Here is a 17,488-nt window from a genome sequence, read left to right as displayed (position 1 = left end):
TAGCATATGGTACCTGTGTACCAAATCTGACTTGAATCTGTTCAGGTGTTTTTGAGTTATCGTGTAAACAAACAGACAGACAGACAGACAGACAGACAGACAGACAGACACACACTAACATACACACACACGGACAGACAGACAGACATCGCTATGACATTCGCCCACGTGTAAACACGTGAGCTAATGATGTCACAGATGTTGATTTAAATGACACTTTCTTAGTCAGGTGTTTGATAGGGATCATTCTGTTATTTCTTGTGGATTTGAAACTTCCAGTAAAACTTCTGCTGACCAAGGACAGACATTTTCCAGATGAAGTCTCATTGCAGAACAACACAAAGACCCAGATATTTTATGTTTGTTTGATAGGGCTGATGTCGAAGGTGAAACTTCAGATAGCCCTGTGTGTTACAATACAAAAGCTGGTATTCTCATGCGTAAATGGAGACCTCTAGATATCTTGGTTGATGACGATTGGGTTATAAAACATCGAATTGTTGTCCAAAGCCCTATCGTGCTGAAATACTGCACCTGGTCAATGACACCACCTGGGATGGTCATTTAGGAGTCAGGAAAACTTATCATAAAATTCTCAGTTACTTTTTTTGACCTAATCTCCGGCAGGATGTAGCACATTTTTTGTAAAACTTGTCACACATGTCAAATGGTAGGAAAGCCAAATCAAACCATTCCTAAGGCTCCTTTACAGCCAATTCCTGCATCTCAGAACCATTTAGTAGGGTACTCATAGACTGTGTTGGGCCCCTACCAAAAACAAGATCAAGAAATGAGTTCATGTTGACAATTATGTGTAAAACTACTCGGGTCCCAGAAGCCATACCACTGAGAAATATAAAGGCAAAGACTATAGTGAGAGCTTAGTCAAATTTTTCACTTTATTTGGCCTCCCTAAATGTATCAAGTCCGATCAAGGCTCCAATTTTATGTCTGCAATTTTCAACAAGTAATGGATCAGCTAGGCATTAAACAGTATAGGTCATCCGCCTATCACCAAGAAAGTTAGGGTGCTCTTGAGCGATTTCATCAACCTTGAAAAATATGATTAGGACCTACTGTTTTGACACAGAGAAGCAGTGGGATGAAGGAATTCATTTCCTGCTCTTTGCTGTTAGAGAGTCAATTCAAGAGTCTCTTGGTTTTAGCTCATTTGAGCTAGTATTTGGACATGGCCCACCTAAGCTCTTTAAGGAGAAATTTCTATCTGATGATAATGATTGTCTGAATATTTTAAAATATGCGTTAGATTTTCCGCTGCCAATCGAGGAAGAAATTCCTGGTTTATACCCTTCATATGCTGTTACTCGAGCCATGTCAAAGAAAACTTCTGAGAATCAAAATATTCTGAAAAACCAGATATGAACTGAATGTGCTCACGTGTTTCACAACAGATTCATTAATAGTCAGTAAACAGACTAGAAAATTTTAGCATTTACTCAACTTGACCTACTAATGTGACCCCTGAATGGATGACTTTGAGTTTGACAAAATTACAAACTTAGTTATCAGGAACTGAAATGAACTGCTGATGACTTGACATGTATTGACATTTATCAGACACTACTGGACGCATGAAATAATACAGTATGATATGAATTACTGCACACTTTTTGACTGTTATGAGGTTGTGTAAAACAATTGTACCTTTGACCTGTCTCGTATAAAGGGTACAAATCAACGAGCAAGGACATGTTATGCAACATTTGCAGACCTCAGGATAATCACTAACCAAAACACAAGAACAAAGACAGACATTGTTTATTCTGACAGAGCAAACGACGCGGAGTGGAAGACAGACTTCTGATAAGACTAGACGTGTATACGGTCTACTGCCAGAGTAACTATCTCTGACGAGGATTTTTTGTATTATGTTTTTCAATATTCCTGTCAATAAACCAAATTCATACCAATATAATCGACACCCGTGTGAGGCGTGTAATAAGAACAATCAGATATCTGTTATATCATTATATGTAGCAGGTTTCATCAACTTTCGCACAGTACTCTCAGAGTTAAATCACTAATTACAAAACTTTATTTAATAATATGTAAATGAGCTAATTATTAACTTGACAAGCCCAATGCTTCTCAGTACAATTAAATATTTATCAGATCAATATCTGTAGCAAGTTTCATCAAATGTAATGCTGAAATTTTGGAGTAATATCACTAATTACAAAGTTCATTAAATATGCAAATAACCCTTACTTAACTCCACACAACTTAATGCTTTACACCACAATTAGCTATCTGTTGGATCAGTATTTGCAACAGATTTCATCACATTTGGTCCAGTTATTTCGGAGTTATATGACTAATAACAAAACTTCATACAATATGCAAATGAGCGATTTGTTAACTTGACACTGCCAAAAGCTTGTCAGTACAATTAGATATTTATCAGATCAATATATGTACCAGATTTCACAGACTTTGGTGCCGTAATTTCAGAGTTATATACCTTATTACAAAGTTTATTAGAAAAGCAAATGAACCCTTAATTAACGTGACACTACTTAGTGCTTTACACCACAGTTAGATATCAGTCAGATCAGTATCTGCAGCAGAATTCATCAAATTTGGTGCAGTTATATAAGAGTTATATGACTAATTATCAAACTTCGTAAAATATGCAAATGAGCTATTTATTAAATTGACACTGCCCAATGCTTCTAAGTATAATTAGATATGTATCAGATCAACATTTCTTGCATGTATCATCAAGTTTGGTGCAGGAATTTCAGAATTATCTCTCTAATAACAAAGTTCATTAAATATGCTAATGAGCAGATAATTGACATGACAGCCATAGCATCATCATAATGTTCTGAGATCGTCGTCTATGGAAAGATTCATGAAATTTTGTGCAGTATTTCTTGACATATGTCGACTCTGTCATTACCGTCTCCATAGGGAAACCATTGTATGGAAAAAATGATATTGCATAACTTTCTTAATATGCAAGCCACACTAACAAAATCTAATCAGTTCTTGCAAGTAGCATATGGTACCTGTGTACCAAATCTGACTTGAATCTGTTCAGGAGTTTTTGAGTTATCGTGTAAACAAACAAGACAGACAGACAGACAGACAGACAGACAGACAGACACACACTAACATACACACACACGGACAGACAGACAGACATCGCTATGACATTCGCCCACGTGTAAACACGTGAGCTAATGATGTCACAGATGTTGATTTAATGACACCTTTCTTAGTCAGGTGTTTGATAGGGATCATTCTGTTATTTCTTGTGGATTTGAAACTTCCAGTAAAACTTCTGCTGACCAAGGACAGACATTTTCCAGATGAAGTCTCATTGCAGAACAACACAAAGACCCAGATATTTTATGTTTGTTTGATAGGGCTGATGTCGAAGGTGAAACTTCAGATAGCCCTGTGTGTTACAATACAAAAGCTGGTATTCTCATGCGTAAATGGAGACCTCTAGATATCTTGGTTGATGACGATTGGGTTATAAAACATCGAATTGTTGTCCCAAAGCCCTATCGTGCTGAAATACTGCACCTGGTCAATGACACCACCTGGGATGGTCATTTAGGAGTCAGGAAAACTTATCATAAAATTCTCAGTTACTTTTTTTGACCTAATCTCCGGCAGGATGTAGCACATTTTTTGTAAAACTTGTCACACATGTCAAATGGTAGGAAAGCCAAATCAAACCATTCCTAAGGCTCCTTTACAGCCAATTCCTGCATCTCAAGAACCATTTAGTAGGGTACTCATAGACTGTGTTGGGCCCCTACCAAAAACAAGATCAAGAAATGAGTTCATGTTGACAATTATGTGTAAAACTACTCGGGTCCCAGAAGCCATACCACTGAGAAATATAAAGGCAAAGACTATAGTGAGAGCTTAGTCAAATTTTTCACTTTATTTGGCCTCCCTAAATGTATCAAGTCCGATCAAGGCTCCAATTTTATGTCTGCAATTTTCAACAAGTAATGGATCAGCTAGGCATTAAACAGTATAGGTCATCCGCCTATCACCAAGAAAGTTAGGGTGCTCTTGAGCGATTTCATCAAACCTTGAAAAATATGATTAGGACCTACTGTTTTGACACAGAGAAGCAGTGGGATGAAGGAATTCATTTCCTGCTCTTTGCTGTTAGAGAGTCAATTCAAGAGTCTCTTGGTTTTAGCTCATTTGAGCTAGTATTTGGACATGGCCCACCTAAGCTCTTTAAGGAGAAATTTCTATCTGATGATAATGATTGTCTGAATATTTTAAAATATGCGTTAGATTTTCCGCTGCCAATCGAGGAAGAAATTCCTGGTTTATACCCTTCATATGCTGTTACTCGAGCCATGTCAAAGAAAACTTCTGAGAATCAAAATATTCTAAAAAACCAGATATGAACTGAATGTGCTCACGTGTTTCACAACAGATTCATTAATAGTCAGTAAACAGACTAGAAAATTTTAGCATTTACTCAACTTGACCTACTAATGTGACCCCTGAATGGATGACTTTGAGTTTGACAAAATTACAAACTTAGTTATCAGGCATTGAAATTGACTGCTGATGACTCGACATGTATTGACATTTATCAGACACTACTGGACGCATGAAATAATACAGTATGATATGAATTACTGCACACTTTTTGACTGTTATGAGGTTGTGTAAAACAATTGTACCTTTGACCTGTCTCGTATTAAAGGGTACAAATCAACGAGCAAGGACATGTTACGCAACATTTGCAGACCTCAGGATAATCACTAACCAAAACACAAGAACAAAGACAGACATTGTTTATTCTGACAGAGCAAACGACGCGGAGTGGAAGACAGACTTCTGATAAGACTAGACGTGTATACGGTCTACTGCCAGAGTAACTATCTCTGACGAGGATTTATTGTATTATGTTTTTCAATATTCCTGTCAATAAACCAAATTCATACCAATATAATCGACACCCGTGTGAGGCGTGTAATAAGAACAATCAGATATCTGTTATATCATTATATGTAGCAGGTTTCATCAACTTTCGCACAGTACTCTCAGAGTTAAATCACTAATTACAAAACTTTATTTAATAATATGTAAATGAGCTAATTATTAACTTGACAAGCCCAATGCTTCTCAGTACAATTAAATATTTATCAGATCAATATCTGTAGCAAGTTTCATCAAATGTAATGCTGAAATTTTGGAGTAATATCACTAATTACAAAGTTCATTAAATATGCAAATGAACCCTTACTTAACTCCCACACAACTAATAATTTACACCACAATTAGCTATCTGTTGGATCAGTCTCTGCAACAGATTTCATCACATTTGGTCCAGTTATTTCGGAGTTATATGACTATAACAAAACTTCATACAATATGCAAATGAGCGATTGGTTAACATGACACTGCCAAAAGCTTGTCAGTACAATTAGATATTTATCAGATCAATATATGTACCAGATTTCACAGACTTTGGTGCCGTAATTTCAGAGTTATATACCTTATTACAAAGTTTATTAGAAAAGCAAATGAACCCTTAATTAACGTGACACTACTTAGTGCTTTACACCACAGTTAGATATCAGTCAGATCAGTATCTGCAGCAGAATTCATCAAATTTGGTGCAGTTATATAAGAGTTATATGACTAATTATCAACTTCGTAAAATATGCAAATGAGCTATTTATTAAATTGACACTGCCCAATGCTTCTAAGTATAATTAGATATGTATCAGATCAACATTTCTTGCATGTATCATCAAGTTTGGTGCAGGAATTTCAGAATTATCTCTCTAATAACAAAGTTCATTAAATATGCTAATGAGCAGATAATTGACATGACAGCCATAGCATCATCATAATGTTCTGAGATCGTCGTCTATGGAAAGATTCATGAAATTTTGTGCAGTATTTCTTGACATATGTCGACTCTGTCATTACCGTCTCCATAGGGAAACCATTGTGTATGGGAAAAAATGATATTGCATAACTTTCTTAATATGCAAGCCACACTAACCAAAATCTAATCAGTTCTTGCAAGTAGCATATGGTACCTGTGTACCAAATCTGACTTGAATCTGTTCAGGAGTTTTTGAGTTATCGTGTAAACAAACAGACAGACAGACAGACAGACAGACAGACAGACAGACACACACTAACATACACACACACGGACAGACAGACAGACATTGCTATGACATTCGCCCACGTGTAAACACGTGAGCTAATGATGTCACAGATGTTGATTTAAATGACACCTTTCTTAGTCAGGTGTTTGATAGGGATCATTCTGTTATTTCTTGTGGATTTGAAACTTCCAGTAAAACTTCTGCTGACCAAGGACAGACATTTTCCAGATGAAGTCTCATTGCAGAACAACACAAAGACCCAGATATTTTATGTTTGTTTGATAGGGCTGATGTCGAAGGTGAAACTTCAGATAGCCCTGTGTGTTACAATACAAAAGCTGGTATTCTCATGCGTAAATGGAGACCTCTAGATATCTTGGTTGATGACGATTGGGTTATAAAACATCGAATTGTTGTCCCAAAGCCCTATCGTGCTGAAATACTGCACCTGGTCAATGACACCACCTGGGATGGTCATTTAGGAGTCAGGAAAACTTATCATAAAATTCTCAGTTACTTTTTTTGACCTAATCTCCGGCAGGATGTAGCACATTTTTTGTAAAACTTGTCACACATGTCAAATGGTAGGAAAGCCAAATCAAACCATTCCTAAGGCTCCTTTACAGCCAATTCCTGCATTTCAAGAACTATTTAGTAGGGTACTCATAGACTGTGTTGGGCCCCTACCAAAACAAGATCAGGAAATGAGTACATGTTGACAATAATGTTTACATCTACTCGATTCCCAGAAGCCTTACCACTGAGAAATATAAAGGCAAAGACTATAGTAAGAGCTTAAGTCAAATGTTTCACTTTATTTGGCCTCCCTAAATGTGTCCAGTCATATCAAGGCTCCAATTTTATGTCTGAAATTTTTCAACAGTTAATTGATCAGCTTGGCATTAAACAGTTAAGATCGTCCACCTATCACCCAGAAAGTCAGGGTACTCTCGAGCGATTTCATCAAACCTTGAAAAATATGATTAGGACCAACTGTTTTGACACAGAGAAGCAGTGGGATGAAGGAATTCATTTCCTGCTCTTTGCTGTTAGAGAGTCAATTCAAGAGTCTCTTGGTTTTAGCTCATTTGAGCTAGTATTTGGACATGGCCCACCTAAGCTCTTTAAGGAGAAATTTCTATCTGATGATAATGATTGTCTGAATATTTTAAAATATGTGTTAGATTTTCGTACAAAACTCTCTAAGGCATGTAAATTAGCCAGAGAAATCCTTTAGTTATCTCAGCAGTCAACGGAAATCAAATACGATGAAAACACTGCAAAACGGAAGTTTGAACCAGGTCAAAAAGTTCTTGTTCAACTTCCGGTTCCTGACAAACCACTCTATCCTCGTTACTTTTGGCCATATCTAAATGATAAGAAATTAAGCGACTTAAATCACATCATAATGACACCTGACAGGCGAAAATAAAAACAGTTATGCCACATAAATATGCTTAAGCCATATTTTGATGTTATTAAAGTAGCGATAGTGAAACTGACTTGAATGAAAATACTCTAAATTCAAAGCTCGTCTCGGTCAAGCTTCAGAATTCAGAAATCCTTGAGAATCTTGAGTCTACAAAGTTGGGACACTTCCATTCGTCGCAACAAAAACAGGTTAAAGAACCGATCCATGAACACTTGTTCCAATATTTACTGAACAATGACTTTATTGAACTCACTAAAAGTAACAGGAGTATGCCATGCATACTTTATGCCAAATTCAGTGCCATTTCGAGTTTTCCAATACCAAATTACAAGAGAATACTCACGGGATAGATCATCCTGCTTGCTACTTTTCTCGCAAATTTAACAAATCCCAGAGAAATTACTCTAAATTTAAAAAGAGTGTTTATCTTTGATATTAGCTTTACAGCGTTTTGAAGTTTATGCTACTTCTTCAAATCAGCCAATAGTAGTTTATATTGACCACAAGCCTCTTGTTTTTCTGCAGAATTAAAAGGCAAAAATCAGAAATTGTAAGATGGAGTTTAATGTTACAGGAGTATAACCTTGACATTAGACATATCAAGAGCAGAGCCAATTTAACTGCAGACTGTCTTTCTCGTATTTAGAGTTATTGTTGTTCACTCTTTAATATCACATTTATAAAAGAAAGCTTTTTCTTTGAAAAATGTTCTTTTGTGAGGAGGGGGTGTGTTATATAGGTCATTTTCCCCACACTCATGACCTGTGTTTTATTAGTCTAGAACAATCTCAAGGTCACTGTCCTCTATGACCTCACAACCTTCAATTCAATAAATCATGTTTGGAATGTTCTGAAAAGTTAATTAGTTGTGTGAAGAGAGATAATTTTAGAACAGTTATAAGCATGTCAATAAAAGTTCTAGACTGTTCCTATATGCTCTCATATAAGCACATGAGTATAAATAGAGGCCGACACAGCTTGCAGTCAGACATTTTGGGATCGTGTCTCTTGCGTATTTTACTTCAAGTCTTTGGAAACTCCAGCAGTATTAATTTCAAGACTTTTCAAGACCTCTACTGCCATGCTGGTTTTATACTAGTTTGTATTCTATCCCTTGACTTGGCGATTAGTTTTATTTTCGTAATAAATTTCGTTTTACACGGAACTGCTGAGTTCACCTTTTGTTCGTTTTCTCTCATGTAACAATAGGTAAATTAAAGAAGCCCATTGGTTATAAATACCTGATTACATGAAAGGACGCTTATTATGCAAAGACACGCTGTACGAGTAAATTGAACTGACAGCTCCAGAGATTGCGATTTTTTGCGTGTTTTTAATGAAAATTTATGAAATGGGAATGCTCTACAGCACGGTAACCTACAGCACGGTAAATACCTGATCAATGCATAACGACTCCATATTTTTCAAACGATAAGTTTTTGGGACAATTTTGGTGAGTTAACTGTGCGTGGCCAGTGAGAACGTCGACCATGCGGACGCCGATGGGGATTTGAATATCACTCTCAATCAAAGCCTGTGCAAAGTAAGACACGACTCAGCGGATGTGTACCTAAAGTTTGTTTGCGTTCGCCTTATCTGCTAACCGTGACAATAAATAAATAAAATATGTGTCAAGATTTCCAGTGTCGAAAGGTGTTGGCAATAGTTTCTTGGCACTTCTCCGGCTTTTGTACCTACCCGCTGCAATGCTGGGGTAAAAGACATGATCAGACTACAGTCAAGTCGACTAAATCTTAGTAACCATGAAGAAGAAAATGTATTTATCGAGTACTCTCTTTTTGGAAATTTTGTTGGCCCTGAAAAGGTCCGTTTAGTTTGGTTTTGTGGCTTGTACCCTATGTCAAACGATGGAAAATGTGTACGGTACGCTGGGAAAATTTAGATGTAACGATCGGACGAGGGGAATCACGAGAAATTGCATATCGATTTTCTTCTTGTGACGACTACGCCATCGGTTTGAATCATATCACAGTGTAGTTCATGCTACTTTCCGATGTTCTGTTCCGTAAGGGTACGGAACCGAACATCGGAACGTAGCATAAACTACACTTTTACAAACTACCCAGTCAATAGAACGCCTGTGCATCAGATGCTGTTTTCTGGCCAAATATGGCCAATCACGCCAAGCGTGTGTCCAGTCCAGATGTGCCAATACTTCCGACAGAGTCGTAGTCGTACAGTCGAGTTGCCATTGCCAACGAATGATGCTAAACTTCAGAATAACAAATCAAGGAATGTTCACACCCCGGCACAGAAATGTGAAGAGGTATGGTATCCATGTATAATTTCCCATGGAGTGTCGTTTGTACCTCCATGAGTCTACTAATAAACCAAATGTTCATTTGACTTCCTCTGTTTTGTTCTATCATCACTAAACTAGAGCATACGACGTATCCATGTGTGCGAGTGCCATCGATATCATGACGATAACCGACACGATGCAGTTCCGATCTGCGTATCGGTCAAATTTCACTACGTCTTAGAAATTTACGAGATTTCCTGCCCGAGTTTAGGGAATGCATCTGATTTTTGTCCTTTTTTGGTTCCCATGCAAACGAAGTCCCCCAACCCAAATTGGTGTAATACACGATAATCCGGGCTTGTTTTCTGACTTCTAACCTTCATCTTGGCCTCATAAAAGTTTTACGTTGGCTGGTTGAGTACGTCGAGATCACGGTGCAATCTTCAGAAAATATTCGTTTTATGTTATTTCGTTATCGATGTTTCCAAATTTAATAAAAAAACATATTAGTTCATGAATTTGAGAGATTTGAGCGATGCAGATCGTGTTTTTTCGCATAATCGTACATTTGACTTGAAGTGGTAATTTTGTAGATTGCGGACATTGTCCGAATATCCTGCGCCAAGTGTCACACTGCTGGAATCAGTGAAATCTGTAACTTAAACGCACCACGTACGGTGAAAACACCTCATGCCAAAATGCATGTATTCCGGCGCGCTCATCAACGTTTGACGTGAAATGTTTGTTTTTGTAAATCTACTAATATAGCGGCGATTGGCGCAAAAAATGAAAACAATACTATCAGGGTGGAGCACCCACTAATGCGCGAACCAGGGATTGAGAACGGCGGCTTAAAGGCTCCCACACCCCTCTCCATTTGGTAGTAGACTTCATCAAATCTGTATTGGGAGCCGCCCTGGGCGACATGGAAGCCTAGAGAGGGACGGTATTCTCACTATAATCTCAGAACTGGTACTCTGCATACTACTGCCGACGACTGATCCAGATTCCTTTAAATAAGCGTCCGAGTTTGTGTCTAAGTCTTGCCATTTAATTGCGTCATTTGTTGAATCCTACCCATCCATTAACAAATTATACGAAGCTGTATGTTTACACGTAGTGAAACCGTAGATGTTTTAAATTTCATAGCATAATTGTTACAATGACACAAGAAAATTGAAAGAACAGCTTACCTGTGGAATATGATAGGCATTTTGCACTGGGATAAATACTTCTCCATGATCACGATTGTATAATACATGGAAAGTTTCTAGATAATACTTTTCACTGGACTCCGAGTGTACGGCAATCATGTCGGTTATGGCAGAAATCTGGAAGATACTCGGCAAGAAAAACACAAAAGTAGACGGTTCATGAGGCTTGGCTGCCCACATGAAGTCATGATGAAACAACCAGCAAACGACTGAACCATCCGCATTTGTTATAAAGCACTTCCTGCTGGGATTCGTGAAGAATGTTGGGATAAAAATGAACTCCGTGAATGGCTTTATGCGACCATGCGGCTCTGTTTGGTATGTTATTCTTGATTCCATAGGTGATATACCAATTGGAGGTAAGAACGACAAACGATAATCATCCATGGTACCTGTATAAAGAGTTAGCATAAAATTTAGCTAGTCCTTTAATCTGTCTTCCTTAAAGAATGAGAAATCTAAAAAAGGATTTATGTTGTATTAGACAACGCTTTACTTATGGAGCTTATAGACTACATCTTCTCATCATATATTAAAAACTCAGAGAAATGTTCTTCTCCCGAATCTTCAAACTAATGCATACTGTTCGTGTGGTTTTTTTTTCATGGAAATTCATCTGTGTTTGTAGCCAATTACTGTCAATTGAACTTTTGATCTGAAGACGCTAGATTTTAGTCACTGAAATTTTCGGTTGCAGCACTACAACTTCGTCAGCAGAATAACCCGATCTCAGTGTCGTGACCTTTCGGAAACGTGACATCAAACTCTGGTCATAGACTTTTGGTAATTTATACCTTTCACTGTCTCTATTAAGGAAAATGTAGAAATTCTTGATAGGGATCCCCGATAATTCGAAAGGGGTGTCAAGGGAGGCGATATATATCAGTGTTCACCAGCCATCCCTTAATAGAGACAGTAGAAGGTATAAATTACCAAAAGTCTATGACCCGATTATATTGTCACGTGTCCCAAAGGTCACGACATTGAGGTCGGGTTATTCTGCTGACGAAGGTTGTTGTGCTGCAAACGAAAACTGCAGTGACTAAAATCTAGCGTCTTGAGATCAAAAGTTCAATTGACAGTAACTGTTCGTGTGTATTTATATCCTGTGTCATTATGTGCCTGTTGCTCTGGGAATGTCTGTCTGCGACAACTCACCATGCAATGCTCGGGTACAGAAGACAGACGATGGTTTCAGCAAACTTCCGTACTTTATGGAAAATAACAACGCGTGAATGTAAGGCCCATCACACATATTATAGGTTACCACACTTGAATAAATTTTAACGTAGTCTTTCCCGTCAATCAAAGCGAAGTGGCAGGTCTCAACACCGAGGTACCAAGCATATCTCACATTCCGAATCTTCGCCAATTTACTATCATATTTCTCACATGCATTTTGACTTTGGTATTCAAAAAAATTACCAGGAACTAGGAAGGCGATAGCTGTGGTATGAAAATTATAACGGTTTGTTATTTATAATTCATGAGAGAGAGAGAGAGAGAGAGAGAGAGAGAGAGAGAGAGAGAGAGAGAGAGAGAGATTTTTATTTTCCTTAGCTCTTTTATATGTGATTCGTGTACTGTAGGGCGAGGTTAGGGTAGGTGTTATCAAGAAATGTATCTTTCTTTCTTACTTACTTACTTACTTACTTACTTACTTACTTACTTACTTACTTACTTACTTACTTTCTTACTTACTTACTTACGTACTCACTTGTTTACTTGCTTACTTGCTTACTTGCTTGGTGACTTTAATGCTAATTTGTTTTGGCCTCGAATGCCAGGTTTCCCAACCTCACCACTTGAAAAGATGCTTAGTCAATTCATAGACTCATGCGATCTGCAATCAGCAAATCTCTTGAACTTATGCACTGGTCCAGTTGAAACTCTTTGCTCTTTTAGTGGACGGGGCAAGTCGATCATCGACTTCGTCCTCTTTCCACGTCACCTTATTGATTTATTGACAATGTGAAAGGTACTTGATGACGACAGTTTAAATCTTTCGGAACCTTACCCAATTCTCTGCTCTCTTAGCTTATTCATTGCAAAAAATCGCAATTTTGTCCCTTCTAACGAACGCTTAGTTTGGTCAAAACTAGACCGAATCAGATCACAGAATCGTACACTAATTCGCTACATAAAAATTAGACAATTCGGACTTCACTGAACAAATACTGTCTTGTCCAGTTGTCCAGGACATAGTTTGCAAATATTGCTCCAATTGGAGATTAAAACTCTCGCGTCGAAAGCAAAATCATTCTTTTTTGAGAAAGTAAAAGAGAACGCAAACGACTGTGTAAGCATACAAACATTTCTTCTCTGTATAACTGTCGTCTGGAAGAAGTCAATGACATCACTGTTATTGGTTTGCAAATCACAAAACATTATCAACAATTGAACATACACTTTCAGCTAGTAAAAAAGCTAGATGTTTAATCAACTCTTTACGTAGTGTTGGCATTGGACCACACGGTCTAAATCCTATTGTAAGCACGGAAGTGTGCAAACGCATATGTCTTCCGGAAGCCTTACGTACTTGTGAGCTATGGACTATTACAAATATTTAACTGCAAATGTTTGAAAAGTGCCAGCGTTATGCTGCCAAAGTTATCCAAGGTTTACCTCCCAGAACACCCACTGAATTAGCTTTAAGTGTTTTAGGATTGATATCAGTTGAAGCTTATATTGATAATTGTAAACTGCGTTTTTTTCGGAATGCTTTGCAACTGTGATTATTCAGCCATTAGAAAATGTATATTTTTACAATGTCGTTTTGAACTTAAGCTTGCTTCTGTTCAAAACCCTCTAGGATTTAGTCCTGATATTATGAAAATTTTGTCAAAATACAACCTTCTGTGTTTCTTTGATGAATTTTGTGCAACAGGGTACTTTCCTCCAAAAGTAATATGGGAAGCTATTTTAAAAGAAGGCTATTCATCATAAAGAGTATACTGCTTTGAGACAAAGGCTTGAAGGAAGAGAGGATTTATCTCTCTTTTCTAAACTACACAAAAATCTCGAACCTCTTTATTTATATACTGTACTACGTAATTTCCCGCATTACAGGTTTATTATCTATAGAATTGTAGCAGCTCTTGCGTTACCAGCAGAACTTCTGTGTACAAAATGTCAGTGTGCTGTAGAAAATTATTTAACCCACTTGCTCACTTCCTGTATTGATACTATTGAATTAAGAGATGCTTTCTGGAAAACAGTATTTGATAAGGTTAATGTACATTTTGCTGTCACTTTATATAACTTAGAGGATATTGGGTTTGTTTCTTGTATTTTACAAGATAACAACCACAACTTTGAACAACTACAAGAATACGAAATTTTCCAAGAACTTGCCTTTGATTTTATAAGTGCGTGCTTGGATGCTTGATAAGCGTCCGATGTGGTAAATCAAATACATTGCAAATTATTACTTATTATCTTTTGATATAAACGAGCTTCAGATGTTTGAATATTTTAGCTTATTCAGCTGAAAGAATGATCTCAAGTGTAATTACCTCTTTTCATCATATACCCATACCCATATTGCGATATTTTGATGACGTTTACCGTAAAATATCCCAGAAGATATTTTACGGTAAATGTCACAGTCCGCACGTTAAACGTCATCACTTTATGCCATTCCCGAACTACATCGACACTACTAAGTGTAAACAAACAATATGGCTATCACTTTTCCGAAGTTCGCCTACGATGTTAGTGTCAATATTAAAAGTGGTGGGGCTTTGAAGAGCAGGGAAATTTGGGGTTAACACGAGTTAAGCACATGTAGGATTTGGGTTTGAACTTGTCTTGTACATGTGATGATATCCTATCTTTCGATTACCGCTACTGCAAAGTGCTCGCTCTGTGCGGGCACCGGAGAGCGGTTACCCGGACTCTTACCCGCTCAGACGATCACCGTTTTTACCGCCACATTTCCATCGTCGTTTTGGTCAAAAAAGGGAAAGTCATTAATTGTACAACGAGGCATCAAAATTAGTTTTTTTCGAATTTTTCGTAATTAAAGACATCGACTCTCAATTCATTGTATTTTTAAACCATTCTGACAATAAAATGAAAATTCAAACGGCGAAAAGTAGGGGTTGCATGGACGATCAGCTGAAAATGTTCACTGTCAAATCGTAACCATCATGGCAGCATACAATGATCCAGAGCTCCAGGAAATATTTGCATTGGCTAAAAAATTGTGTGGTGATGAGCCCAATCCTGACCAGGAAAGGCATCATCAAGAATATGAGCAGTCTAACCGACAACAACAGCAACCAAATCAAGATCGTTATGCTGAATTCACCGATGCAGACTTGGATGAGTTCGTGGATCAGCAAAAGAAGAAAAACACCGTTCGAAGTACCAACACGGCGGTGAAACAATTCAACGAGTGGTTGTCAGTCATGCGTCCATCCGAAACTCGCCCCATTGTTTAAATTCCACCACCTGACCTCGATGGTCTGCTTGCTGCCTATTTTGTGGGAGCTAGACAAAAGATGGGGAAGAATACGTGCCGGATACGCTCACAAATTATCAGCGAGGAATCGATCGATTTCTTCAGGACAGCGGCTACCCAATTTCCATCATACGCGGCAACGAGTTTCAGCGCTCCCGAAAATGTCTCGCGGCAAAAGGGTTGAGTTGAAAAAGCAAGGAAAGGAAATAAACCGCAAGCCACTGAAGTTATTAAAGAAGACGAAGAAAAGCTTTTGATTGAAAAGGGTATCGTCGGAAGATCAAGCCCCGAAGCTCTGTTCAAAGCGGTTTGGATGAACAATACGAAGATGTCCGGTTTTCGTAGAGGCCAAGAAAACAGGGACTTGAAATGGGGCGACATCCAGCTAAAGAAGACCGCCGGTAATCAAGAGTACCTTGAATTCAGCGAAAGAGAAACAAAGACGAGGTTTTGACAGGCTGGAGCCAAACTAAGACCGTTCAACCCGAAAATCTTCGCAACTCCTGAGAAACCTGATACATGTCCGATCATAACGAACCGCGAATTCATCTATCGCCGCCCCGTCGAAATGAACACCGCCGACAGCCCTTTCTATCTTGCGATCAATTATTCACCCTCGTCAACTGTCTGGTTCAAGAAAACACCGACGGGAAAAACAGATTGGCAGTGGTAGTCCAAACAATGACCGAGACAGCTAGAATCAGGGTATTAAGAAGACGAACCATAGTATAAGAAAAACGGCTATCACAAAGTTGCTTCACGCGGGTATTCCACCAACAAAGGATCAACAACTGTCCGGTCACAGTCAACTTAAGTCTGTCAACAACTACGCCACTGCCTCTCTCAAACAACAGGAAGAAATGTCAAACATTCTCGCTCCTCAGTCATCAACATCATCATCATCATCATCATCATCATCATCATCATCATCATCCACTAACATTCACAGTCAAGCACTAGCGCAAGTTAAAACAAATTCCATCAGTTCTATAACATGTCAGTTGGACGCAGCATCAACGGGCGGTCTATTCAGTGATGCAGTGATTTACGGCGGTTCGTTCAACATCTACGTCTCGAACGGACAGCTGGACCATCTTCCGCGACACGACAACCTCCGTTCAAACGACGTCGTCTGGCTGTCATTTATGACACATCGTCAACGTCTGAAAATTCTCAAGAATAAATAGATGCGGACACACGAACTCTCTCGTTTAACTGCCTTTGGCTTTAATTTTAAGTTCATTGACTTCGAAGTTCAATTTCAATGACTTTCCCAACTCATTTTCAGTACGTTCGATGCATCGTTTGCCGTTTTCCAAGTTCTATTGACACGGTGTTTTGCCTTCAATTAAGATTTTCTAGAATTCGTGTACTTACCAATTTTTAATTTTACTGTTCCTGTTGGCTTTGTGTCCCGTTAGTTATATCTTATAGTTATTATAGAGTAAATTCAGAGTGATCAGCTGTTACAGTGCCGTGAATATATCGTCGCCACATTGTGTTCATTGTAAAGGCATGTGTATTGATGCCTGTTTTCATTATTGTAATTTAAATCAATGCGTGGCGGAGTAAATGAGATAGTTTAAATTGAAACTAGTAATCTTTATTTCTCTCGTTTTTTTTTTCAAAATATGGGCATGGGTATATGATGACTTCGTCTCGTGTCTGACGCATCACAAATGACACTCATGCTGATACGACACAGGAACAGGTGATATTGGGTATAACCTCTAAATATTTTCTTTTTTTTCCTTTGGTAATTGTATGAGTTTATTTATGTGTTGTAAATCTTCTCTTTCTTGAGGAGGAATAAAGAAACAACAACAACAATAACAACAACTGACCGACTTACTTACTTGCTTACTTACTCACTTACTTACTCACTACAGATTCTAGCAGGTACCGGAAATATTTTTACGTCTTAGCTTCTTTGTGGTTTTGGTCATGTCCTATGCCTCAAAAATAACTTATGCTAAACAG

The 17,488-nt window shown here is 38.0% G+C and overlaps 1 protein-coding gene across 1 annotated transcript in view; it reads right to left on the bottom strand.

Moving 5' to 3' along the window:
- The window catches only part of LOC139124045 (uncharacterized), a 33,676-nt gene extending 22,253 nt beyond the window's left edge, over positions 1-11,423 (bottom strand). The window contains exon 1 of the mRNA XM_070690174.1: positions 11,023-11,423. Coding sequence (XP_070546275.1) covers positions 11,023-11,382 — 360 coding nt within the window. The 5' untranslated portion in view covers positions 11,383-11,423. The remainder of the gene's footprint in view (positions 1-11,022) is intronic.
- Between the last annotated feature and the right edge of the window lie 6,065 nt (positions 11,424-17,488).

This window comes from Ptychodera flava, assembly GCF_041260155.1.
Source record: "Ptychodera flava strain L36383 chromosome 23 unlocalized genomic scaffold, AS_Pfla_20210202 Scaffold_23__1_contigs__length_28996876_pilon, whole genome shotgun sequence".
NCBI classification, from domain to species: Eukaryota; Metazoa; Hemichordata; class Enteropneusta; family Ptychoderidae; genus Ptychodera; species Ptychodera flava.
This window is presented reverse-complemented; position numbering and strand designations above follow the sequence as displayed.